This window comes from Lutra lutra, chromosome 13, assembly GCF_902655055.1.
Source record: "Lutra lutra chromosome 13, mLutLut1.2, whole genome shotgun sequence".
Classification (NCBI taxonomy): domain Eukaryota; kingdom Metazoa; phylum Chordata; class Mammalia; order Carnivora; family Mustelidae; genus Lutra; species Lutra lutra.
The window spans coordinates 49,238,284-49,266,193 of NC_062290.1; the positions used below are offsets into that span (position 1 = coordinate 49,238,284).

At 39.3% G+C, this 27,910-nt stretch overlaps 1 protein-coding gene across 20 annotated transcripts in view; it reads right to left on the reverse strand.

Moving 5' to 3' along the window:
* Positions 1 to 27,910, reverse strand: part of ELAVL2 (ELAV like RNA binding protein 2) — a 286,534-nt gene that overhangs the window by 118,700 nt on the left and 139,924 nt on the right. For all 20 annotated transcript variants that reach the window (XR_007122204.1, XR_007122201.1, XR_007122206.1 and 17 more), the window contains 2 exons: positions 12,328 to 12,481; positions 7,943 to 8,168 (listed from right to left, as the gene is read on the reverse strand). Coding sequence is in view for 13 of the 20 variants with exons in the window: in XM_047699246.1 (XP_047555202.1) it covers positions 7,943 to 8,168; positions 12,328 to 12,481 (380 nt within the window). In the remaining 7 variants the exon portion in view is untranslated. The remainder of the gene's footprint in view (positions 1 to 7,942; positions 8,169 to 12,327; positions 12,482 to 27,910) is intronic.

Sequence of the window (27,910 nt, forward strand, 5' to 3'; positions counted from 1 at the left end):
GTGACCAGAGCCATGCAGGCGTAAGGTAGGTGGTCATTCAGAGAGGAAACGTGGAGGCTCTGCAGCCATTCGTCTTTGGGTTCTCACCTATTACCAGGTAAATTCTAAGTTCTCCATGTGCACTTATGGGTAATTTATACTACTGTTTAAAAAAAAAAAAAAGACAGAAGAAAACAGGCCTCAAATCGAGTCACCTATGCTAAGCCCCATGTCAGCAAACCAAGACTTAGTATCTAATCTAATAGTAGGTTCAAGAACACAAACTTTAACCAGTCAAGCTGGAATTACCTGGTCAGCTCTAGTGATGTACTTTGCCTGAAACGACTCCCACCCTTCTCCCCAAGGAAGGTGACCTTACCTGAAACAATCCACTCTTTGTTAGAAATGTCCCTTTTCCTGCTCCCTTCTGCCTATAAAAACCTTCCATTCTGTACAGCTTCTTGGAGCTCCTTTCTATTTGCTAGCTAAGATGCTGCCTGATTCATGAACTGTAGAATAAACCAATTTGATGTTCAAATTTACTCAGCTGAATTCTGTTTTTTAACATTAAGTTTTATAACTCTATTGACTCCTGTGTATACCAGGCACACTGATTAAGTAACTTGGCAAAGACCAGAGGGCTAACAAATAGTGACGCCAATATTCCATAAATTTCCCTTCAACCTCTCAACTCGGAAAGACTTTCATTTCTTACAAAATGGTGTGTTACAGGTAGAAAGAACCTTACAGACTGTATCAGCTCAATCTGCCGTTTCTCCTTTTGCTCAAATAAGGTGCAGAAAAAGACAACAGACTCATTGCTTCAGTGAGCAACAGGGCAAAGAGTTCAGACTCTGAGATTGATGCTTATTTTGACTACGCTACAGAAAATGTAGCTCTACGCAAAGTCTAAGTCAGGTAGAAACCAACCAACCACCCTGAATCTCCCTTAAAATTTTTAAAACAAAGTAGTTGCGGGTAGGTAGGTACTCTTTAAAACTCTCCATCCTTTTCCTATTTCAAAAATTAAGTTGATTTTATAATATTTGCTTCTTTTTGCTTAGAGACCATTCTGATGTCCCAAATTTCCATAATGTATACCAATTAATTACACGTATTTAGAGGAGGTGGGCACAGCTTATGGTAGACAGAACCACCTTCAACAGCAACGATGTTCAACACTCTCCAAGTGAGACCCTGAGGCAGGGGGAACAGTTTTGTTCTTTAACACCTATGAAAGGTAAGTCTGAAAAATGCCTCAATGTTTGTTGTTGTCTAACCTGTGGCCTCAAATGAGACTAGGGAACACTAAGAAAGCAACTGCTTCTAGTTTTATAAAAGCCAAAAAACCATCTCTTTCTGGTGTTTTACAATTGGAAAAGGAATCTTCACACATTCCTGTCCACAACCACCTGTGGGCATTTTGTGTGTTTTGTAAAAATGGAAAGAAATAACTGAGCTGATGCAATGCAAAGTGTAAGGAAACAGAACAAATCACAATGACAAAGGATCCTCATCTGTGTATGTCTGTTGTCTTGTCCCAACATCCTCTCAGAAGCAGGGACATGTTCATTCCCCACTGTGCCACTAAGCATAAAGCATACACCTGGATCACTGCAGGTTTAAAATAACTATCTGTTGACAAATAAAGCAATAAGATTACAAATACTATCCTTAACTACTTAATCCAGAATGAAAAGTATCAGGAGGGCTGGCCTGAGGAGCCTGTTTGCACATGCAAGGAGAAAGCACGTGTGTGGAAAAAGTACACAGGTGGGAGGGCTTGGGTTTTCTGCAGAGGCAGTAAGTCAAAGACATCAAGGCTTTATACGCCAAAAGAAAGGCCACAAACACCAGAATAAAGATGCATACAACTTAGTATCACCAACCATCAAGTAATGTCATACAGAAAATTTCATACAGTGACAGGAATGATAGAGAATGCATTTGGCATATGATACCTGTAGAGTAGAATGGCAATTGAAATCTCCTTCCAAAGTGCTGAAGGGCCCAGACGCAGAGACACCTTATCGATTCACTCAAAACAGAGTTACACCATCTCTGCCCAGGTTGGGAGTATCACACTTTGCCACCATCAATCAGCTTACTATACCAACCGAAAGCCCGGGGATGGAATCTCCTAAGCAAGTGTTCAGTATTTTCAAGACAGGATGGAAACCAAAACTGCTCCAGAAGTGAATTACACGTGTTAGGGAGAGACATCTCTTTCCCCATTCTCCATCCAAGGACCTTCCAGGCAGGAGGCCTAAGACTTCTACACTAGGATCTCTCAGGACCCTCTCAGTGAGCCTCCTAAGCAATGGGTGCTCCACGTGAACACTATGCACCCCAAATCTCGTAGCAGCTGGAAAACCGTAAACTAAGCATCTTCTCTTTTAACTGCCTAGTTTACAGTTCGCTCAGACATAAGGACCATTATTGCTTTCCAGAACTATACATTGTTGTTGGGTGTGTCCAGAGCTCAAGGACAGCCATCTTTTATATGTGGTCATTTAAAAACAGAAGCCAATAGTTAATGGAGACTAAGTCAGTAGTGTCCAGAATGATCCAGGGGGTTGTGAATGACGACATACTACAGTGTGGAAGAAGAGAGTCCATTCAAAAGATACATTCAACTTGAAAAGTATTCTTTATTCAAATTTAATGGCTGCACCGCAACCAGTACCCTCACTCAGCAACAAGTACCCTCAATCAGTCCCCACACGCTGCTTCCTTTCCTGAGGGAAGACTGAGCAGTCCTCAAGGGAGGTGGCACTCTTCCCCTGTTCTGTACCTTGGATATAATCCACTTTACAAATAGCACATTAAGTGGATCTGGAGGATTAGATAGGGAGGCCTAGCTTTAATTTAAAAAAACCTCCAAGAAGAGGTAGCTTCACAATGATTTCTACAGAAATCATCATGATCAGAGTCAGGATGATACCAGTAAAAGCAGTCCAAGTCAACAGAAACAGGGAGAGCTGACTATTTCTGATTATTTCTCCTTTTCCTAGTACAATGTCCGTGATGAGGTCAGACACAAGATAATCCAACATGCAGTTCAAAATTACTAAGATACTTTCACAATCTTGCCTTAAAGATATAGAATTTAATAAGATACTGGATAAATGAAGTCAGTCAGCATGATAATAAGCAAGATATTTAAAATATTGTTTCTTTCATCTTTATATGTATTTTCTATGTTTGATTAGGGTTTAAGAGTTCATGAATATCGGGCGCCTGGGTGGCTCAGTGGGTTAAAGACTCTGCCTTCAGCTCAGGTCATGATCCCGGGGTCCTGGGATCGAGCCCCGCATCGGGCTCTCTGCTCAGCAGGGAGCCTGCTTCCTCCTCTCTCTCTGCCTGCCTCTCTGCCTACTTGTGATCTCTGCCTGTCAAATAAATAAATAAAATCTTAAAAAAAAAAAAAGAGTTCATGAATGTAACAGCACCAAGCCCATGTTCATATAATTTATGAAAAAATGATATACTGGGCATAAGGGTATAAACATTTTCCTCTCAACAGGAATACAACTCAGACAGCACTATTTTGAATATTAGGTAGAGCATTCTCATTTCAAAGTTAGAAGTTACAAAAAGAAAACACCTACTTAATTTCTAAGAAATTTAGCTGACAGACTATGGGGAGGCCCACATGCAAGTAGAAAGGGAAATGTGAGGTCAATTAAAGTCAGAAATAAAAATATAAAGAGAGATTACTAATGGGTAATAAAGTGCAACTCTGAACTCTACAAATAATGGTTCTCAAAACCTCTCCAAAGCACTGGCCAAGATGTGCTTTGAAGTTAAACCACAAGATCATCAACTTACCCCTTATCCTATTAGATGGTGTCATCTACCCTCTAAGAAAAAAAAAAAAACTACTCAGGAGGACTGATACCGGTTTCTTCCAAAAGGAAATTATAAGAGTAGCAACCAGCACATGCCTTCAATGCAACACAAGCATGGATTTAAAAGGCTGCTTTAAAAATGCATAAAGGCTTACAGAGGCAGGCACACAGGCCATTAGACTAGATCACGTTCAATAAAATCAAAGCTGCTCCACAAGAAGAGATGAAAAATTTGCCCAAAAGCTTAATTCTGACACCATGTCCTAAAAAATATACTTAAGGGGCTTGAATTATACTATCCATCCCAATAAATAAAGATGGTTTTATTTTGAAAACTGTAGTCAATTAAATAAACATATTAGATCAGCAGTGTTGATGTTAAAATAATTCTCTATTCCTATGGGTTGACTGAGCCATAAACTTTACAAGCCCACTTTTTTTTTTTTAAAGATTTTATTTATTTATTTGACAGAGAGAGATCACAAGTAGGCAGAGAGGCAGGCAGAGAGAGAGAGAGAGAGGGAAGCAGGCTCCCTGCCGAGCAGAGAGCCCGATGTGGGACTCGATCCCAGGACCCTGAGATCATGACCCGAGCCGAAGGCAGCGGCTTAACCCACTGAGCCACACAGGCGCCCCCACAAGCCCACTTTTAAACTTAATCCTTATTGCATGGGTTTTACATTTTTCTGACTTCAAAAGATACGGTGCATTTCATGAGTATTAAAAATACCCTTGAGGGGCGCCTGGGTGGCTCAGTGGGTTAAAGCCTCTGCCTTCAGCTCAAGTCATGATCCCAGGGTCCTGGGATCGAGCCCCGCATCAGACTCCCTGCTTAGCATGGAGCCTGCTTCCCCCCCCCGTCTGCTGCTCTGCCTACTTGTGATCTGTCAAATAAATAAATAAAATCTTAAAAAAAAAAAAAATCCTTGACTATTATTATAATACTTAGAACTTGTATTCTCCAGTCTCCTTGAACTCCCAAGGTACTATGACGACATAAGAAACAGACTGAGAAGTGCACTGTCTACTGGAAAGTGCCAAAGTAAAGGCCTTAGGACACAGATGTCAGGGACAAAATATTCCTGCAATGATCTAGATCTGAGTGAGAGAAGAGCAAAATACCAACATAAGAAGCAATTCCTTTAATTCAATAGTCTTTGTGAAGAGAAAGTAGATTCAACCTTAATTCAACAGAAGAGGGACAAAGATATGGGTAATAACACCAAGTTTTTAAAGTATTAAAAGCAACCAAACATATACCAGGTTAAACCTGAATTCTAGAAATAAAGGCTCACAATTTCTTCCAACACTGCGTCTAGACCAAGCACATTCACTTAGCTCAAAGACTAGTTCATTACTTATTATCCACGAGGTTTTAAGGAAGGAACGGAGGGCAGTAGAGACGAAAGTGAGGAATCTGAAAGCAATCTTCTGTTTTCTGAAACTGAGTTTCCCTTACAACAGACAGTTCTTATTCACATTTTCAGAATTTCTTTTTCTAGCGGTCAAGGAAGAATTTCAAGTTAATAACATACGGAACAAAAAGATAAAAGCAAAGGATGAGCAGAAAGATATTTAGAAAGATATTAAATGTGACCATGAGAACATCCTTGAAAGCTTTCCCAACCCACAAGTAAGAAGCACGAAGCATGCAGAAGTGGGCTAGGTGGGGCTGTGTGCAGACAGAGCAGTTACAAGCCTGGTCTGGAAGTCTCAGCGGGCCTCACCATTTCAATGATCAGGCATTCTCCTGCAGATCCTGCCACCTCAGACCTCTTGTCTGATCTTCCTCATCATTTAGTCTTGACCCTCAATACACAGTTTTACTTAATAACTACCATGAAATGAAATCAGAGCTTACAGTGGGGAACACCAGGAAAAAACTAACAATGTAAAACGAACACAGCTTTCCATTACCATCAAACATTTTATATTTTCACAGGGTTGAAATCAACCAGTAAGTCTCAAAGAGCCTCGCTCTACGTAAGCTCAAAACTCTTTTGTAGACCCCAAAGAGGTTACCTGGATAGGCTGTCCAGGAAACACCTCTAAAATTCCTTCAAGTTTACGCAAAATTTGCAGGAAATATTATTTACTTTAAGATGCCACACAGGAAACCTACAGGCGGAGCTTTAAAAATACAAACAAAAAATGGTTTTGTGAGATTTTTCTCTACAAGGGCTAGTATCAAGCTGCTCCAATGCATCTCTCCCCCTGCAGCCATGGCCTGGAGTACCCACCACCGTCATGGAGAGCAGTGTTTCCTGACAATGTGTTGGTGTGCGGGGCTTTTGTTGTTGTTGCTGTTGTTTTTTTTCAACATCGCAAAGTTTAAAACAGAGAGTAAACACAGGCTCAATCAACTGGGTAACCCCGTCACCCAGTTTCAGATGGATCCTTTCAACAGTCCCACCTCTACTGCCAGGGCAAAAGCCAGCCTAAGTAGGAACTGAACACAGAGTTTATGGTGAATTTCTTTCTCACCCCTCACGTGACACAACTGACTACTTTTTTGAAAGCAGGTATTTCACCAATTTCATCTCTATTCTTTGGCACTCCTAAATACCCCAAATGAAAAAATGCTATGATTTAAGCTCAAAAACATAACTCCTCAGGGTGCCTGGGTGGCTCAGTGGGTTAAGCCTTTGCCTTTGGCTCAGGTCATGATCTCAGGGTCCTGGGATCAAGCCCCGCATCAAGCTCTCTGCTCATCGAGGAGCCTGCTTCCCCATCTCTCTCTGCCTCCCTATCTGCCTACTTGTGATCTCTCTCTGTCAAATAAATAAATAAAATCGGGGGGGGGGGGGAACCTCCTCATTAAGCTACATTTATGATCCTATTTTTGGTAAGTAACTATTCTGCCCCTGCAAGGAAAGAAAACTGATAATGCATTTGGGATTTAACAAAAAAAAAAAAAAAAAAAAAAAAAAAAAAAAAAAAATTAGCATGGGGTTAGATGGAATTACGGCTGCAGTACACCATATGGCCAAAAAGGATATTAAAAAATGTTCCAAGGGGAAAAAAAAAAAACAACTGGGTGGCTTTGCTTATGAAACCAGAAGTTCTTTGTGCTGTGCTTAATGTCTTAAAGTCACTGTTCTCACATGCAGATCAGAATGTTTTTATAATGACTCTTGATTTGATGGATACCCCAGGTTTAAATTAAAACTTGAAAAATTAAAATATTTATGCCTATCTACAAGATAGAATGTCTTCTTTGGGCTGAAGATGCATAGTCATTCTACGGACTATACAGGGGTCTGAAAACTACACCCACAGGCCAAATCCACAGTGCCATCTGCTTCTGTATCGCCCAGGAGTAAAGAATGGCTTTTACATTTTTAAAGAACTGTTTAAAAAAAGATCTATATGCTACAGAGACCATGACCCCCAAAGCCTAAAATATTTACTATCCAGCCCTTTAAGGAAGAGGTTTGCCAACCCCTAAAATACAAGAAATAAAAATTTTAAAAGGGGATAGGGATCCATTTGTAGAAACTTAATGTTTTCACATAGGTTTTATCTCCTTAGTGATATATACATTATAAAACAAAGTAACTGAAAGAGCTTGACCTAAAAGCTGAACTACAAGAATAAAATCTTACCCAGAAAAGAAAAGGGGGAAAAAAAAAACTAGAAAGGGGAAATCAGAAGCACTGGAAACAGAAAGTACCCGCATTCCATAGATCAGGGTTTCTCAACCTCATACAATTGATGTCTGGAGTTAGACCATTTGCTGCTGTTGGGGGTTATGCTGTACACTGTAGGACGTTCAGCAGCATCCCTGATCTCTACCCAGTAGATGCCAGGAGGAACTGCACCCAAGTTATGCCCACACAATGTCTCTGGATGCTCCCCAATGTCCCAAGGGGCACAATTACTCCCCAGTTGAGAATGACTGCTACAGCTTATTGTCCTTTTTTCTTACCACCTTCAGTATTAGCAAAAGACACTACACCCCAAATATGTTTTCTCTATCCCCATAAGAAATCGAAAGAAAACACCACCAGCAACAGTAAGAACAAGCCAGAATCCTGTCAACAGAAGTACTGCACAGTGAACCTGAGAGTTCTGAGTGTAGTAGCTGGGCGTAAGAACCAGACCAGACTTACCTAAAACGCTGTGCCTGCTGAGCTAGTGGTCCTGGATACCTTCTGTTTGGAGACTGGTACAGCTGGGAAAGGATGGCCTGATTGGTTTTTTGGCTTGGATTATTAGCAAACTTTACAGTGATTGGCTCTGTGGCACCAGGAGGTTTCTGGCCATTTAGGCCTTTGATAGCTTCTTCTGCCTCAATCCGCTTGTCAAATCGAATAAACCCTACACCCCTTGATATGCCTATTGGTAGATTTGGGTAAGGATTTGGGAAAGAGGGAGCGGAAGGAGAAGGGAGGGAGAGAAGAAAGGTTAAATTAATTTTTCCTTCTCAAAAACATGTCTTCACCCACATAGAACATCTGCCACAAAACCACAGGAGGAGGAAAGTTTCACCTTACCTTAGTAGCAATTCAATTAGAATCCCAATTTTGTATTTTTTTAATGCATCTACACAATCTCAATACCCACCATTATAAGCCTACACAAATAGAAAGCACGCAAATATATCCATGTTCTCCCTACCTGCTGCCTTCACTCTCCCCCATAGACTCCCTTGTCTTTAGTAATGTCAACAATAGCATGCCTGATTTCTACTTCTCAAATTATGGTATCAGATAAGCAGCTCAGTAATGAAGGGCACAGTAGCTTCCTTTCTTGTAAGGGGGAGAAAAGAACCAGGCATTTACTAAAAATTCTAAAAAGCTATGCTAAAAATACATCACAGTGGTTGAAAGATATTTCAGCTAAATTTTTAAATAATAAAATTCTACTTAATAATATTACAAAGGGGGGCGCCTGGGTGGCTCAGTGGGTTAAGCCACTGCCTTCGGCTCAGGTCATGGTCTCGGGGTCCTGGGATCGAGCCCCGCATCAGGCTCTCTGCTCCGCGGGGAGCCTGCTTCCCCCTCTCTTTCTGCCTGCTGCTCTGCCTACTTGTGAGCTCTCTCTCTCTCTGTGTCAAATAAATAAATAAAATATTTTAAAAATAATAATAATAATAATAATAATATTACAAAGGATACTGGCCTGCTAAGAAAAATGTCTGAAGAGGCTTTTCTGGTTCCCTAAACTCCCCTCACTGGTTTTAACTAGCTAAACTTTATGAGAGAAACAATATTATAAGGAGAAAAAGGGATAAAAGAAGACCTATATTTTTAAAATAAAGAAAATAGAAATAAAGCCTCAAAGCTTTCTGGCTCTAGCAGTATTACTCCTATGGAAATGCCGTTCTCTGTCTCATGCTCTCTCCCCACTCTGAGAGACAAGAATAGGGAAGCAGGGGGATGGCCAAATACCCGTCCAGCTTTTGAAAAATGGCAGAGAAAAACCCAACACATTCCATTTAATTAGCTTTAATGGGCTAGCTGAGGTAGCCATAGCTGGCCATCCGGAGATAAACAGTTGTAGGGAAACACTTTCTTGGCAAGCAAATTGGTACTAGCTGTGCTAGCTTAGGACTAGTAGCTAGAAAAATCTAGATGATTCAGAGCATATAAATGAAGACTAGAACGAGAGGTTATTGAGAAAGATAGGCCGAGAAAATGTACTCGACCATCATGATTTATAGGAACTTTAAAAAAGAATGAAGTTCTACTTGCTTTGTAATTAACACTGTGTAAGTTCACTGGTGTAGAATTTTTTTCTAAGGTGGAGAGGCATTTCTTCCAGATACCTATCTCAGCCCATACCACTTTTCCTTTCCTATTTAAGTTATATCAGTTGTACATTATTACTACCTGATGACTAACAAAATTTTCTTTTCCATTTCAGATAAACTGAATAATTTTGCCTTGAAAGTCTTAAGTAGAAAGATTAAAGATAAAATGGTGAAATGATAGTAAATATATTCTTTTAGTTATCCACTAACATGAAGAATTAATAACCCCTAGAACTTAACTATTCCGTGAGGAAAGCATTAGGTTAGCACTGCAATAGCCTCCACACAGGCTGAGTCACCCAAATCTGAGGTCCTCTAAATTGAGCATGCATCAGAAAAACCCAAAGAGGGGTGCCTGGGTGGCTCAGTGGGTTAAGCCTCTGCCCTCAGCTCAGGTCATGATCTCAGGGTCCTGGGATCAAGCCCCGCATTGGGCTCTCTACTCAGCAGGGAGCCTGTTTCTCTCTCTCTCTGCCTCTCTGCCTACGGGTGATCTCTCTGTCAAATAAATAAATAAAATCTTTTTAAAAAGAAAGAAAGAAAGAAAGAAAGAAAGAAAGAAAGAAAGAAAGAAAGAAAGAAAGAAAGAAAGAGAGAGAGAGAAAGAGATTAACCCAAAGAGGGTTGCCTGGATGGCTCAGTCAATTAAGCATCTGACTCTTAGTTTTGGCTCAGGTCATGATCTTATGGGTCGTGAGATGGAACCCAAAGTCTGGCTTGGTACTCAGTGGGGAGTTTGCTTGAGATTCTCTCCCGCTGCCCCTCCACCCACTTAGGAGTACATGCTCTCACATGCTTGTTCTCTCTCTGATATAAATAAATCTTTAAAAAAAAAGAGAGAGAGAGAGAGAGAGAGAAAATAACCGAAAGGCTTGGTATAATGCCCACCTTTAAGAGATGAGACTTCTGTATCAGAAGTGAAATCTAGGGGCGCCTGGGTGGCTCAGTAGGTTAAAGCCTCTGCCTTCGGCTCAGGTCATGATCCCGGGCTCCTGGGATTGAGCCCCGCATCAGGCTCTCTGTTCAGCAGGGAGCCTGCTTCCTCCTCTCTTTCTCTCTGCCTGCCTCTCTGCCTACCTGTGATTTCTGTCAAATAAATAAAAATCTTAAAAAAAAAAAATCACTACTGTAAAAAGCATGAATGATATGAACCCCCAAATAAGGTATTTCTGTTGCTTTAAGCAAATTTATCTGGATTGCTAGACCTGGATTTCTTCTATTTAACCGACTAACAGTCTGTGTGATATAGCAAAGTGACAGAACATACACGGATGATTACAAAATGCAGCTATGATGAAAAGGCAGTTTTCTTATATTTCTTCCCTAGACTAAATTTTCTTCATACAGCCAAACCTATAGGCCATTCTCCCAGGCATGTATATGAAGGTAGATATCTTTCTACCCAAAACTCTTAAGGATGCTGCTTCTTATGTATGAGGCCCATTAACAGCACAGGGGAACAGAACATGACTGCTTGTGTTCAAACTCAGATCTTCACCTGAAGAATTAAAAACTTAGCCTGATTTTTATTCTGTAGTTAATCTACTGCCCCCGATGGTTTTCTTTTTTGTTTGTTTTGCTTTGTTTTTTTAAGATAAGAGCAGAAATAAATGTTATATATAAACTAAAAAGACAACAGAACAGATCAGGGAAACAAGGAGCCACTTCTTTGAAAAGATCAACAAACTGATAAATCTCTAGCCATATACATCAACACAAAAAAAGAGAGAAGACTCAAAATCAGAAGTGGAAGAGGAGAAATAACAGACCCACAGAAATACAAAGGATGATAAGAGATTATCCACTGCTTCCTTTAGAAAAATACAGACATCGTAATACACGATGATACATCCCCTCTAACGGTAGCAGGAGAGAGAGAAAAAGAGGAAAGAAAAGAGGGAAAGTGAAAGGAAAGAAAAGTAAGAAACACAAAGAAAATTAAAGAGGAAAATCTATCTATGTTTTCCCCCAAAATCTTCATGTGACCGCTTGAGTATATGGTAATACAGCCAGCCAATTTTCCCCTCCTTACCATGTTTCTCCATTTCCGCTTTTTTTAAAAAGAATAAGCATTGTTTTTATAATAGAAAATTATAATTTATTCTTAAAATCCATGGTCAAACCTATATAGCTAGCTTTTCTTTAAAAGCTTTGGCAGAAGAGCACCCCTACAAAAGTTTTAATAAACCTATTAGTCTCCTCATTTCGGTTGGGTCAAAAGTTATACCAGGCATAAAATAAATTTTCAACATTCAAAATGTCAAACTCTGACACATGCCCGCATAACACAGGATGGACCTAGAAACCAGCCTGAACAGCTAGTGTGGACACAGGGTCATGCTCCCTTAGAGAACAAGGTACATACTGCTGCATTAAACTATGCTTTTTACAAGAAAAAAGACTATTTATTAGAAGGAGTACTTTACGAGGAGGATAAGGGCTTTTTTCAACACAGAAGCTTGGAAATGAGGATTATATCATCTACAAATTTATTACATGCCATAAAACAGACTTCAAAACTGCCCCTTCGGGGTACAAATGACGCAAGCTCGCTCACCCCATTCCACAATCTATTTTTATCCATGCAGATTTATGAACAATTCCCGCAGAAAATTGTGTTTTCTGGTCCACATATACCTTTGGTGTGTTCCAGAGGCAAGATCACTGTATGGAAAGGCAGAGTATTTCACAGTCTGCCACTCAGAAAGTGTCAAAGATTGTCTGGAGCAGCTGCCTACTTACCAGTGACCTGGTCAACAAGAATACGAGAAGTAATGATGCGTCCATATTGTGAAAAAAGCTGCTCCAACTCCTTCTGGGTCATTGTTTTCGGAAGTCCGCTGACATACAAATTCGCATCTCTGATAGAAGCCGAACTTGGGCGAGCATAGGAAACCTAGGAAAGGAAAATGGAATTAAGCATCTACACACACTCAGTTACCTCCCTTCAAAAATTCAAAGACTGTCTAAAGTTAGCAGCTTTTCCATACAGAGCACGTAACAAACAATGAAGTTAAAGCAAGTCTGGCGTTAATAGTTTTACTCATTTCTGGAGAAATGCTCAACAAATGGGAAATGCCACTCCCCTGGGGGAGAGAAAAGGGAGTATTTATCCCTAGGTTTGGAAGTTTTCAAAACAAACCACATAGCACAGCAATAGGTTGTCCTCAGTGGGGCCAAACCCCTAAACTAGGAATGTAGGCTCAATAATTAAGTTTAAGGACTCTAAATTCATCCAACACATTTTTGTGACCTGTTTTTGAGCCTCTTCCATCTCTGCTGGTGGTGGTACAAAGTTTCTAAAAAGTCATCCTAGTATCAGTAAGTATGCCTTTTTGATTCATTATCAAAATAACTTTCTATCATCCCTAAACTCCTACAAATTTAAGCACTTGAATGAGTTACATCCCTTGTCACTCTTTGCTTATTATTTTCTTGTCCACAAGTCTCTGTAGTGTTGTTTTTCCAAAACGTCTTTAGTCCCTTTATTGCCTCTACCTACCATCCTTTCAAAAAGCTTCCTCTCTTTAAGACATAATGTCCAAAATTTTAGGAGGATGGAAGACAAAATAAGGCTGCCTTATTTTGTATTTATTTGTAATTATTTGTAATTAACATTCTTCATGTAAGCTCCATGCCCTAAGGAACTACATCTCTTTTTCTTATAATGATCATCCTTAATATCTTGGCATGTGATGGATGCTTGAATATTTCCTGAGTAAAACCCATCTCATACCCCACTGATCCTGTGGGCTCACACCAGCTTGGTATACCACAGGATTTAAGGGACAGTTCAGGCAGTCATCAAGAGCCTGCCCAAATTATAATTGATGGCTCTTTGCTTAGAACTATCTCTGCCATTTTTCAGATAGCTTTAAGTCTCATGTGCTAGTCCTTACCACATTGCCTCTGGTTTAATTCTGAGCTTTCCTGGACTATCTTACTGCAAGAACTTCACAATATACCCCTCCCCCATTTTCCAGATCATTCATAAACATGGCCAGTGGGTCTAACTCTGATTTGTTCAGGTACCATAACATGACAACTTCTGCTTACTTCTTTTATCTATTAGTATCCACCTTTAATCTAGTCCGTTGCTCATTACATTACAAAGGCAACAACAAAAATCATCTTTTCAATTTAAACAAGCTTTTTGGTATTTTCAAATATTTTCTCCATGTTTAAATTATGTCCACAGTGTTATCAGCTTTTTATTTTTGGCTTTTCAGGGGGAGAAAAAAAAAGCCAGGATTTATACTCCTTTATAACCGTCTTGCTCTTTCATCTCTGCTCCATCAGTGTTAACATTTAATATTCTTATCCTTTATTCAACAAATTTGCTCACTAACAAGTGAAAATACACCTGTTGGTCCAAACACGGTATCTGAAGTCAAGTGAGCACTGTCCTGTCCTACACATACAAGGAATTTGGAATAGTGGTAGAGAGCAGATAGATAAGTATTCACATGTGCTTTGTCTCTACGCCTAAACACCTAAACACTTAAGAAGAATGAAGACTAGGGAACTTAAATGTAAGTGGAAAGTAAGAAATGAAGGCAAATTCCAAATGACCACCAAAATAATTCAAGTGGAATCTAGTCTTGGGGCTGCTATAAACTGAAAAAACAAAGCAAATGAATTACACATGCACTCAGTGGTATGAAAAAATAACCAGTTTCTTTTCTAAAGCACGATTCTCAATTATCAGGGTAAGCTAAAATCCCACCACTTAAACTTGCTTTCAGTGCAGGGGGCGCTCAGCAAGTCAGCTGTTCTGCTGCTCCGGGTCACATGACTCAAGCGTTCCCTTTAGGAAGAGCCACTTCCCACGGGCACCAGAGTAAGCATCTGTACATTTTCGAAGTTGGGAGGCTCCCTTCCAAGGGCTGATGAAGCAGGCCTGGGAGGCAGGCAGCCACTCCATGAGCTCAAGCAAGGCGTGAGTTAATGTAGTTCTAGGTGACAGCTCTCTAACCAGTATGCCTGGCCTCAAAACTACATGCCATTCATTAAAGGTTCTGTGAACGTGCATAAATTATGTAAGTCTATTACCACGTAACTGTACCTTCTTTGTATGGTTATTTGGAATAATTAACAAAATAACTTCTAATCTACATAAAATTCTTAACACAGAACCTAAAAACCTAGGTGACTATAAATACTATTTATCTCTACAAGCATCTGAGAATATAGGTAAAGACACAGACCATTAAAGTTGAAAGTAACCTGAATCCATTACTGTGTTCCAGAATAATTTACTCATGCAGTGACATTTACTGCTCTGTGCATTTCAGAGGTGTGTGGGTGGAGTGTTTTAAAAGTTATCCTAAAATATATTTAGGAAAACGGGTTTATATTTAGTGCTTATATAAAAGCTTTGAAAACATACTTGGGTCAGTTATGTTATCTGCTTTTTTTTTTTTCTTCAATGTCTGGTCTTAAGTTTACATTGCTTCTTTAATTCTCAGCTTGTATTGACAATATTTTATTTTCTGTTGATGCTCTAGCATCTGGGGCCTTGATTCTGGAGAGACTGCCCCTCCAGGTATAGCTACTTCCTGGGAGACAGTAAATGACCCCGGTGAGCATGCCTTTGATATATGAACAACCAACTCAGAGCCCACACCCGTAACTCCTTTATCAAATTCTCACATACCACGCCTATTCCCCCCAGTCCTCACCCCAGGGGGCCAGATGCCTGACAACTACCCCCCACCAAGCTAGAGTCCTCCAAAATTATTCACACTAACTAGTGCTAAACTTATTCAGCACACCTACTCTGCTTCCCCCATTTCCTTTCCACAAAGAACTCTAGAAAAAGCTCTGGTCCATGCTCTGCCCTCCTGACTGACCATCCCTGATGCCTCCCCATGCGACCCTACATGTCATGCTGACATACCCTGTTTCTAAAGATCTGTAACTATAAACTTCTTCCTTCATAACGATAACCTCCATGTCTGCATATCCTACCATACCTGATTAAAAGCAATCCTGGGTACATTTTTAGAATACGGGCACATTAAAAGGGCTCCAAGAATCAATACTACGCCTCTGCAAAAGAGTATTTTTCAATAACTTTGTCAGGAACTGGTTCCCATCACCACAGGCAGAACAGAGGTAACTACATTGCATATAAACTCACAGTAGTAACAAATAATATTTCCATTTAATTTACACACAGTGACTTACAAGACTTCATCATGTGAAAGCATTTTCAAATAGAGTGTTTTGTTTGTGGTAGGTAAGGCACACATTAGTATTTTATAGCTGGGAAAATAGGTAAATAACATGCCTAATGTTACATACCCCTGGATTCAAACTATGATCTTCTGACCCCATGTCCTTGCAGCCTTGTCCCGTTTTCTTTCTACAATTTACCACACTATAGTAACTTTTGTTCTGAAAGTTTGGAAAAATTAAATGAATCTTGGTTGTTTCTTACACACACCACACACACAGTGAAACTGAGCTAAGACAGAAGAAAAGAGGATGACACTAGAAATTATAGTTAAGTCAAAGTTATTTTATTTCATTTTCCATTAATATTTCTAAAAAGTAACTTCTCCAAGAATGAGTAGTCACTAATTGAGATTCACTGCAGAAACTGCATGATAATTAGAATTTTTAAATTAGTTTTATTACTTTCTAATTCTTAGAATGAATTAAATGAGCAATGTATCTCCGCTCTACCCCCTCATCCACTTCCAAGAAATAAAAGTGTAAAAAAGGGCAAACATCCCTCTCCCAGACCAAGGGGCCAAGCCTCACCCCTATACCTCAGTTTCTCAGGATTAACAGGCCCCTCCCCTGCTCTATCAAAGATGTCACTGTCAATAACATCCTCCTTTCTAAAACAAGAAAATATTTCTTCTTCTTCCTCTTCTGCTGCTGCTTCTTCAATCTCTAAAGATTATCAACAGAATATACTTAGATCCAAGTAGGAAAAAGACTCCCCCAGTAGGATAAGGACTTGTATTTGGAGATTCAAATAGGCTTCCAGACAGAATTATTTTTAAATTATTTTTTTTAATAAACCTATAATGTATTTTTATCCCCAGGGGTACAGGTCTGTGAATCGCCAGGTTTACACATTTCACAGCACTCATCATAGCACATACCCTCCCCAATGTCCATATCCCCACCACCCCCGCCCGTCCCCCCTCCCCCCAGCAACCCTCAGTCTGTTTTTTGAGATTGAGTCTTTTATGGTTTGTCTCCCTCCCAATCCCATCTTCTTTCATTTTTTCTTTTCCTACCCCCCAACCCACCCACATTGCATCTCCACTTCCTCATATCAGGGAGATCATATGATAGTTGTCTTTCTCAGATTGACTTATTTCCCTAAGCATAATACCCTCCAGTTCCATCCACGTCCCAGACAGAATTTTTTATCTAGCAATTATCAGCAACCTTCTCCATTCTGATTTTTCTGCAGAGGTGAAGCTTATACTGGTGCCTTGAATCACTACAAGAATCACTCTTGAGCTATCTTAAACCTCAAAGTGTTAAATCTATTTTTATGCTTCTTTAAAGTTAAAACATCTTGGAGAAGACCCAAAAGATGGTTTTTGTTTTATGGCAAATTATGTATTAGAAATACTTCAATCCAATGAACCTCCAGCATACGTCCCAGTGGGGTCAAAATAGCTTCTTCCTTCACCAACTGCAAGCTGTTCTCCTAATCTACATTCACTGGATTAATAGAATGGGTTTGGATTTTAAATTTTCACTGCCATTTAAACAGGTGAATATTTAATGCCTGAGGAGCAAGGTTATGAAATGTCAAAACTACTAAGTGAAGGATCTAATTTAAGAGGCAGCCAGAGAGTCTGCAATTTAAATATTTAAAGATGATACTGGGAGTACAACACTGAACACCAATCTACTCCAAAGATAGCAATTTAAAATTCAGGTTTATTTTGGAATTTCTCACAACCCTACAAGTGATATAATAAACAAAGACAAGCAATACTGAGATTTCTTGAGGGGAAGGAAGGGAAGCAGTTAGGAGTACCAGGCAAATAAATGCACTAGCCAATAGTTTCTCAAATTGTTCTTCACAAATGAGATCACACTAGACAAAACAGAGATAAAAATAGATTTATCAAAGTAATTAGGTCTTGAAAATGGAATAGTTTGAAACACAATATATTCCTTGTAATTAAAAACTCATTTCTTCATCAGCAACTAAAACTAATTATACATTAAACATTCAAGGACAAGTAACCTATATTAAGAATGGGCTATCAAAACACAAGTTAATCAAAATACATAGAATTTAAAAGAAATGAAAATATCTTATGGATTGAAAATGTCTTATGGATAAGAATTAGTACTTTATTAATCGTAAATAGTGAAGTTTAAAATCCCAGTACATTGCTTTTAATAGAAGTCCATTGCAATCCCTTTGTCCAAAAACACAACTGCTCTCCTTTCTCTGATTCATCAAGGAAAGATCAGTGACAGTGGACATTAATACCAACAGATTAAAGAGATAAGGTCTATAAATGAACAAAGCAATTCCTTCTTTATTAAACTAAGGACATTTGAAAAATCTCCCACTGGCAAGATCACCATTGAACAACTTCTATCACTTGTCAATTACTGACCCAGGACTATAAACATTAAACCTGAAAATTAGATACTTGCCACTTCAGACTTTTTTGAAAAGCTCCATTCAATGTCTTCAGCTGAAAGGAGTGGACAAGGTCACGCTTGTGCCTATTTAAACTAAGAATTAATTGCTGTTCATATCAAAAAATGGAGTCTTGATGGGACTGTCTGAAAAATGACTATCTCACTAAGTGAAAGTTAGCTCTGGCTCTGGTAGAACGTAGCAAGGGTCTCATGGCAGCATTAAGCCTGCCTCTACAGACAGGTGGCTATACTATACCCTCCAAAAGAGCTCAGAAGTTAAGAACATAGAAGGATGGGATCTCCAACCACAATTCAGGCCACAGACCTCAAAATTCACCCAAAAGGAAGAATTGTACTTTTATCTGCTTCTAAACGCAAAATCCTGCCAGGAACAAGTCTCAAACACACATCAAGGCATATACATATCACAGTCTAAGACTGAGTTTTTTAAGGGCATAAAGGGTTGCAAACGAGTAACCCTGAGAGAACAAAGCATATGGAAATAAGTCCATAAGAAATTAAAGATTAGCTCTAGCAAAGGTGTTGGGAGTTAAAAGCAATAATCACCCCTAGCAGGAAGGCTTAAAAAGGGTATTATAGACTAGGGGAGTTACCTTTAATAGGTATTCCAAGATGTGGAATTCAGAAAACTACATCAGTGGAAAACGCATGTGAGACCTCAAATTTTACTGAGACTTGATTTGCTGAATGCTTTAAGTCTCATAAAGAGACTTTTAATTCAAGCAACACCAGAAACACATCTGTGTTCTTCTCTGCTTCAAATCCCTCAAGGGCTCCTTAAGGCTTTAGGATTAATTTCAAATTTCTTAGTTCTTTATGCTCAGGGCACTGACTTCCCTTTTCCATATAAGCAAACACAACCTTCAGTAGTTTTCCAAACTTTCCTCTCTTACTTCCCTGTGTTAATATAACCTGCTCCTCCCACTTATCTAAATGTGAGTCTCTTCGGACTCGACAAGGGCATCACTGAGTGCCTCACGTCCACTCTCACCCGCCTACTTCAGTCGGAGTTGGTACCCTTGTTAGTAGCTACCTTGCATCACACATGTTCTCATCCACACTGAGCAAACCAAGATACACTTGTCTCTCATCACTGCCTTATGTCCTTGAAGCAATAAATCTTGTCTTTACCTTACTCTGTACACCCTGGTACCTGCCGCACATTTACTGTAATGAGGATTTATAATCACACACAAAGTAGGGAAGCTTCATGTTTGAAATCTTGTCTAAAAGTTAAGAGCGGCCATAATCTGCTTTGTATATAGCAAATGTCATATGTGATGATACTCTGTGCACACTGTGCAGATGCCATTAAACATGTCAAGAATGAAGTTTCATTTCACAAACTGGGGACTCAAATCCCCAGAGACAGTAAAATTTTTGATGGAATAATATGTTGCTGGGAGGAGTGAAGGTCTTAATTTTGGAGGAAAAAGAAGAGATCATTTAGCCCAATTCCTTGATTTTTTAGGAAAGAGGGAGGCTGAGGCACACAAAGGTGATGTGACTTGTCCAAAGACGCAGAGCAAGGGATTTTCCACTACCCCACTGGGCTGCAACACAGTCTGAAATTATACAAGTTTGTACAAAATGACAGTTACTGGGAGGATGATCGGACATTTACAAGGAGATAGCAGAAGAGATACGTAAGAAGGTAAGAACTTTAGCTCTGAAGTTTTTCTTCTATACACATAAGAAAATATGAAATACATTAAAATGGGTCTTTTCCTTAGGACAGTTCCTGTATTTCTTCTACTAGTATCGCCTGATAGCCATTTAAGAAATGTCTGAGGGGCGCCTGGGTGGCTCAGTGGGTTAAGCCTCTGCCTTTGGCTCAGGTCATGATCCCAGGGTCCTGGGATCGAGCCCCGCATCGGGCTCTCTGCTCAGCAGGGAGCCTGCTTCCTCCTCTCTCTGCCTACCTCTCTGCCTACTTGTGATCTCTGTCTGTCAAATAAATAAATAAAATCTTAAAAAAAAAAAAAAATGTCTGAAAAAGAGTTAAGAGAGATAAGGGTAGGGGAGGGCAGCTGAAGAGAGAAAAATCAAATCAAGAACCTGGAGCCTACTGCTTTACATGAAGTAAATTAAAACATATCTCAAATAATCAGAATATTTTACGTATCAACCATGCTTTAAAAAAAAATCTCTTATCACTTGACAGAAAGGGAAAATAGCAACTGGGTGTATTACACTAGCAAGACTACCCGGTTTTACATCATTTCCTTCAGTGCAACAACATTAAATAAAATTCAAAGCAGTTGATTCTTATATCCACCTTAAAAATGAACAAAAGAGTAAATAATGTAAGAATAAAGTGATCATATATGACATTATTAAAAACAAAAGTGTGCTGGTTATAATATTTGTATTAAACAACTCATCATAAACTGGATACTTGACAACTTAGATTTCCTTTTTCACACATCTTAAATGCAGCCTCTGAGAAACTACACTGAGCTGAGTCTATTAAATGCTACCCAAATCAGGGGTACCTGGGTAGTTCAGCAAGTTAAACGTCTGCCTTCAGCTCAGGTTATGACCCCAGGGACCTGCGATAGAGTCTGGCACTGAGCTCCCTGCTCAGCAGGGAGCCTGCTTTGCCCCCTGCCTGCCGCTCCCACCCCATTTTGTGCTCGCTCTCTCACGCTAATAAATAAAATCTTAAAAAAAAGTTACCCATTTAATTTCATGCATGTGTATCAATTAAATGAGGGTCCAAACAGACTGTCCTGACAGATACCTTTGTATCTTATTATAGTTTCATTAAAATTTTGTTAAAGTAGGGACGCCTGGGTGGCTCAGTTGGTTAAGCCGCTGCCTTCGGCTCAGGTCATGATCCCAGCATCCTGGGATTGAGTCCCACATCGGGCTCCTTGCTGGGCAGGGAGCCTGCTTCTCTCTCTGTCTCTGCCTGCCATTCTGTCTGCCTGTGCTCGTGCGCTCTCTCTCTCTCTGACAAATAAATAAATAAAATCTTTAAAAAAAATTTTTTTTGCTAAAGTATCTAGGTATTTAGTAAACTATCAAAGTTAGTAGAACACATCCGGCCTTCCATTGTTGCTTCTGCCTGGCTGTTGTACACAGCTGGACTCTAGTGCTGGTAAAGGCAAACAGGGAACCGGTGGTAAAGCATTCTTGAAAACGCAATTTAGGCCAAAAACACCTTCCAAATTTCTAAAAATCTCTGCATCTAAAGAATTTAACAAAAAAACAAACAAACAAACAACAACAAAAAAAAAAAACAAGTAGATCAGGTAGTGATCTGGCATCTGAAAGGGGGTGGGGATATTAAATCAGATGGACAATTGCAGCAGCTGTGGATTAGTCATCTTAAAGTCTAAGCAGGAATCTATCAATGGAATGGATATTCCATATTGCATTTCCAAACCCATACCTTCACTGAGCCCAGTAAAAATTTTCAAAAGTGATTACACTTAAGTGGTTTGGGAGGGATAAAAAAATGGGGGAGTTTCAGCTATAACCACTAGAGTTCATTCCTATCCCCTCTGCATTAAGAAGTTTTCTGTACTGGTTAGGAAAAGCAAACTTCCTTACTTTTAACATTAAAAATGAGAAAGAAGACTGTATTTATTTGGCCACATATCTTTAGGCAAATTAAGTAAGGGACGCCTGGCGGGCTCAGTGGGTAGAACCTGGAACCCTTGATCTCATCAGGGTCATGAGTTCAGGTCCCACATCCGATGTGGAGCCTACTTTAAAAAAAAAAAAAAAAGCATTAAGTAATATAAATAGGCTAGAATTGAGGCAAACATGAATTAGTTTAATACTAGGTCAAAAAACTTACAGTGGCAAAAGAAAATGCAACACTACTGGTGAAGTTCTGGCTGCAACAGAGCATACTCTGAACTACTGGCCAGAAACTGATGCTTGTACCAGCACTCTCCAAAGTCATGAAGTACTGCAAACACAGGGCATGGAATCACACAGAGTAAGTTCAGACCCTGCCTCTGTTACCTTATCAATTATATAACTGGGGAATGAATAATTTCCGTACATTCTCTGAAGCCTCTATTTCTTCATTTGCAATCTGACATTAATGATAGTTCTTACCTCACCAAGATGAAATGGAAAAATAAAACAACACAAAGCTGGAGAACCACAGTAATGTTTCATCATACCATAGAATTTCATGTATATATAAAATCACAGTAACATAGATCATGATAGCCTCAAACATTTATTAAATGCTTACCATGTGCCAGGCACTGTTCTTGGTATGTTATATATTTATAGAAGATTTGTGAGAGAGCGAGAGAGCATGTGCAAACACTTATGGTGGAGGGAGGAGGGGAAGGTGTAGCAGAGGGAGAGAGGATCCCAAGCTGACTCCCTGTTGAATGTGGAGCCCCCAACACAACAATCCTGAGATCATGATCTAAGCTGAAATTGAAATAAGATGCTTAACCAACACCCAAGCACCCCTCATAGTTGAATTGAAACGAACAGTAGGGTATAAATTGGGTATTATCATATGCATCCCTAATTTATGTTAAGAAGAAAATCAAAGGTGACTATTATCTCTGAGAAGACACAGAGGGGGCCATTTGGCAGAAGATATATGCACTTTAAAAGGAAAACAGTTCAAAGGGGAAAAAATAAGTCTCTCCCAAATCCATGGCAGTTAGTATAAAAATTAATCCTTACTAATAATTACTTTATTACAATACAATATTCCCAGTATTTTGTAAGACAATGGCAGAGGAGCACGTTGGAAAGGCTGGCTGAAGCATGAGGAAAAAGATGTCTTACTGTCATATAGAGGGTCCACATCAAGCATATTTAAATGGGCTGATAGAAAAGACCAACTTAATCTTATTTGTCTAATTAAACTTACGCATATTAAATAATCTTCCCACCTCCTTATTCTTTCTCATAAAGATCTGTTAGAGACTAAATTTGGATGCAAAATGAGAAAGAGAGGAGAAATCCATTTCAGGGAGACAGTGGTAGAAATAATAAGTGGACTTCGGGGAACAGGGCCTATTTTCTTAGGCCTGCAGGTATGCTTCTGAATGTGGGCTGCAGGTTATTTGTGGGATTCAACTGCAGGTTATTTGTCACTTTCATGTGTTCTTTTTTCTCTCTCAAACCCTAGATGGAGTATGTTCAAGCCCTAGGATATGTAACCCACCAAAATTGGCTTGTCGAGAACCTTCTTTTTCCACACATTACCAACCAGTGTTGATTGAATGCGGGATTCAACCAGTGCCTAATGATTCAACGTGATTTCACAGTAGAAAAAAAATGCTAAGGTGTCTATGCTAGCAGGGAGTATTGTGAATTTTTCATTTTGGACACTATCACTAAATATAGTAGGAGGACATTGGGGAGACTTAAAGAAAAAGAGAAATTTCAGTACTAGTACTCAATACTCAGCCGTGTCTCAGGCTTCCTCAACACTGCCAGCGCAGCAGACTGCCTGGATGCCTCCTCCCAGGTAACAGGACCGCCTTTCGCTTACAAAGCTTTTCTATTACTAGGCTGTAAAGTCCTAGAGGGTTGAAACTAATTCTTGTACGGGCCCCTATCTTACAGCCCCACCCACCAAGGAGGCACTCCAATTCCTGCTGACCTGCATGGCCTCCTTTCTGAATGAGGTACCTCTTAGGCAAGGTGATTAGAAGGTGTGATGCTTGTCCAAACAATCTGGCTTTCTGTGCTTCACTGGAAACAACACAAGTTAAACTGGCTTGCAGAAAAATAGTGTACTCATTCAGTTCTTAGAAAACCATTCTCCAGGAGTTGCTTCTTAAGGGTTCTTTCAAGATTCTGAAATTTGATCAGATGCAATCTCTAACAAAAGCCATACTATCAAAGTTACCAGTTACAATTTTACCTCCAAAAATAAACTTGAAATATAATTTATATAGCATTGGACCATCCAGCAGATGTAAAGCACTGCCAACAGATTAAATGTTGAGTTAGAAAGTGAAACCTAAAGGTCTCCACAGTACTTGGTAGAAGTAAACTGGAGAGTTTTAATGATAAAAGTCAACAAGCACTGGTTGGTAATGTGTGGAAAAAGAAGGTTCTCGACAAGCCAATTTTGGTGGGTTACATATCCTAGGGCTTAAACATACTCCATCTAGGGTTTGAGAGAGAAAAAAGAACAGGTGAAAGTGACAAAGGACAAAAAGACACAGGCTGATGGACATTACGTGGAAAATCACTCATAAAAGGAAAACAAGAGTTCGATCTTCATTAACTGTAGAAAAGAAAAAGCAGGTAAGCCCTTCATATACCCTTCAGTTGGATGTGTCCTCAATAAACAGTAAGACCTCTCAGGAAGTGTCAGAGTTTCACTTTTGGTTTCACTTAAATTGTGAATTTTCCTATCTTTGAGCATAGAGAGCACATCTCCACCATTCCTTATAAACAATATATACAGAAAATTCCTCTTTCAGAAATTTTAAATAAAAGCTTAAGTATTTTGTGAATTGCTCTGAAGACAAATCTGACTGCTCCTCTGAGAGTAGACCATCCAAGGGGAAAAAAAGGTAACATACAGTAATAAATAAAATAAAATAAGCAAATGTTTTAATAGCAAAATAAAAAGTCAGTATAATGACCTTGGTATAGGACAGTATAGGCAGAGAATGACCCAAGGCAGGAAATAAGACTTTGACTTGCATCTTCAAGGATGAGGAGCCCAGGTGAGCAAGATAAGGATCACTGCAGAACAAAGACAACCTTGTAATACCAAGTTGGGACAGATTCTGGAGCCCTTTTATGTGACAGAAAAGCGTTCAATAAGCAGGGGAGTGACAGCCTACAGAAACATATACATATACATATACAATACGTGGGTCAGACACATAGATGATATGGAGGTAATTTTCCCATAGTAAGCTAGGTGAAAATAGTCAAAATCAGTGTTGCCATTTAAAAAGCTAACTTAAGGGGCGCCTGAGTGGCTCAGTGGGTTAAAGCCTCTGCCTTCAGCTCAGGTCATGATCCCGGGGTCCTGGGATCGAGCCCCGCATCGAGCTCTCTGCTCAGCAGGGAGCCTGCTTCCTCCTCTCTCTCTCTTCCTGCCTCTCTGCCTACTTGTGATCTGTCTGTCAAATAAATAAATAAAATCTTTAAATAAATAAATAAATAAATAAATAAAAGCTAACTTAAATATGATCTATAGTAAGTTCCCCTTTGTTCTATAAGTAGAAGAAAAACTGCTTCGCCACAATGTTGGTTCAGATATCCAAGTCTTCTTTGACCTACTTATACATACAGTAATGAAAATATAATGATCCTATTTCTGTGTGTACACTAAATACTCCACAGAGAAATTTCATCTTGGTACCATTTTTAAATATCTTAAATGAATCTCACAGGTTACCATGGATCTTTGCAGAACAAGGCAGAGAGGTATTTATGAACAAATGAATTAATCTGCCCAAAATTCATCTCTATAGTTCCTTTCATGAATTAGGTCTTCACTGAAAAAGGATAAATGTAAACTATGGGGCTAGGTTTAACCAAATTTTCCTCCCAATCATTTTCAATAGAAGGTTAATACTCAACAGACTGAGCACACTTTATAGTTTCCAGATGTAAGTTTCTTCCAAAAAGTACATGTCACATAAAGGCTTCTATGCCTTTGGATGAGACATTCCTTCATGTCTAATACCTGTCTTCTTTCTCGGCGTGATAAACCCTATTTTGTAAAACCCTATCACCTCTGAAGCCATTGCAGAGGCCTCTCAATAGCCAGTGACATATCCATTCCCACTGTACTCTGCATTCACTTATCATACATCAAAAAAACGGTCATATAAAGTAAGTGCTGTCTCTCCCTACTACACAATGACATCAAGGACAAGACGATATCTTGTCATATTTTAGCATGGCTCCAACATTTAGCAAAGCTGACTGGTACATACTAGACACTCAAAATGTTTGCAGAATTAAGTACTTCATTACTCACAGATGCTCCCTATCCAAGATTCCCTACCCCCCCAGATTGTACAGTCTTTAAAAAAAAATTTGCGATTCTTTTCTTAGTATTACTTTTGATATCTTTAACCTTGGTGGGGGAGGAGAAGGGAAAAAAAGCACATGTACAGTGGCCATTAATAACTTTTAAAAGCACATGCCCTTCCATACAAACTTGGAAACAAACTGTTGAACTTGCTATGATGATTTCACATAATGTAAAGCCCCTAGTGGGATAAGGCTCTTAAAGATGAAATACTCACTTTTACTAAACCTTTAACGTCCTTAAAAAATTATTTCTCAAACATCTAAAGGAAAATTTCTAACAATCTTCCTTCAAACACCTGTTGTAAATGTAAAAACAGTTTGCAACACATACCTATATTACAATTAAATCACAAGAGCCAAGAAGTGTTTTCAGGCCTGTTTTAACCCAACTGTCAGGAATCTAGTGTGTGTATGCTTCTATGTACACACGCATATGCACAAAAAGTTAGGAAACCACCTTACTTTCTTTCAAGGTGAGCCTGTCTTTGGTAAACCTTAATGAGTACAAACTATACACCATTTGAGGGGGGTGGGGAGGAGTAACAAACATTTTGGATTGCACAAGGCATTTATCTCTCAAATAGACCTAGATGAAAATTTACGTGTCAAACACATGTAATAATATTTGGGAAGAGAGAAAAAAAGGACAATAGGAATGCTATTATAAATCCTCCCCCCCCAAAAAAAAATAAATAAATAAATAAATAAAATAAATCCTCCCCAGAACCAAAGAAACTTTTATCAAATATATTTTGTGGACCTGACATTAAGTTATACAACTATGAAAAATTTACTCAATAGAGAGTTTAAAAGGAATAATCCCTGAAATACTACTGAATGTTTTATAACTTCAACCTATCAAGATATTTTTCTCTCAACATGATTAGACATTAGAGAATAATCACAGGGAAAGCTTTTTAAATGAACTGATTTGAGGGACTAATAGTCTCATTCAAAGACAATCCCTCATTCTCCAAATATCTATTAGACACCTAAGCTATATATCCCCCCCAAACAGCTTTAAGAAAAAATAATTATTGTATTCCTAAAGCCTTTTGTATGACAGTTGTGAAGATCTTACAAGAAAGAGGGTTGGGTTTTATTTTGTTTTTAAGATTTTATTTATTTGACAGAGAGAGATCACAAGCAGGCAGAGAGGCAGACAGAGAGAGGGGGAAAGCAGGCTCCCCAGTGAGCAGAGAGCCCGATGCAGAACTTGATCCCATGACCCTAAGATCATGACCTGAGCCAAAGGCGGAGGCTTAACCCACTGAGCCACCCAGGCACCCCAAGAGAGAGGGATTTTAAGGAAAACACCAACAACCTTAAATGTACACAAGGAACAGACCATATCACTGCCATTTGTAGACACCTCCAAAAATTTAAAGAGCAGCAACAGGAGGGGATAACCACCTTTACCTGTGTTGCAAGACAAAGTGCTCTCCTGCTTCAGATGTGCGGAAGCACCTCTCACTTTACCTTGAGAATCCAGTCCTGAGGTATTTAATTACACTGTCGGGAGCAGCGAATGGTCTGGCACTGTGCCCTTTCCCTGGGTCTTGCTGATTGATAGCATCAATAACATTCACTGGCTGTAATTAAACCACCAAATAGTACCCCATTTGCCACTTGGTAGATCAATGTTCTTTAATACTCAAAGGAC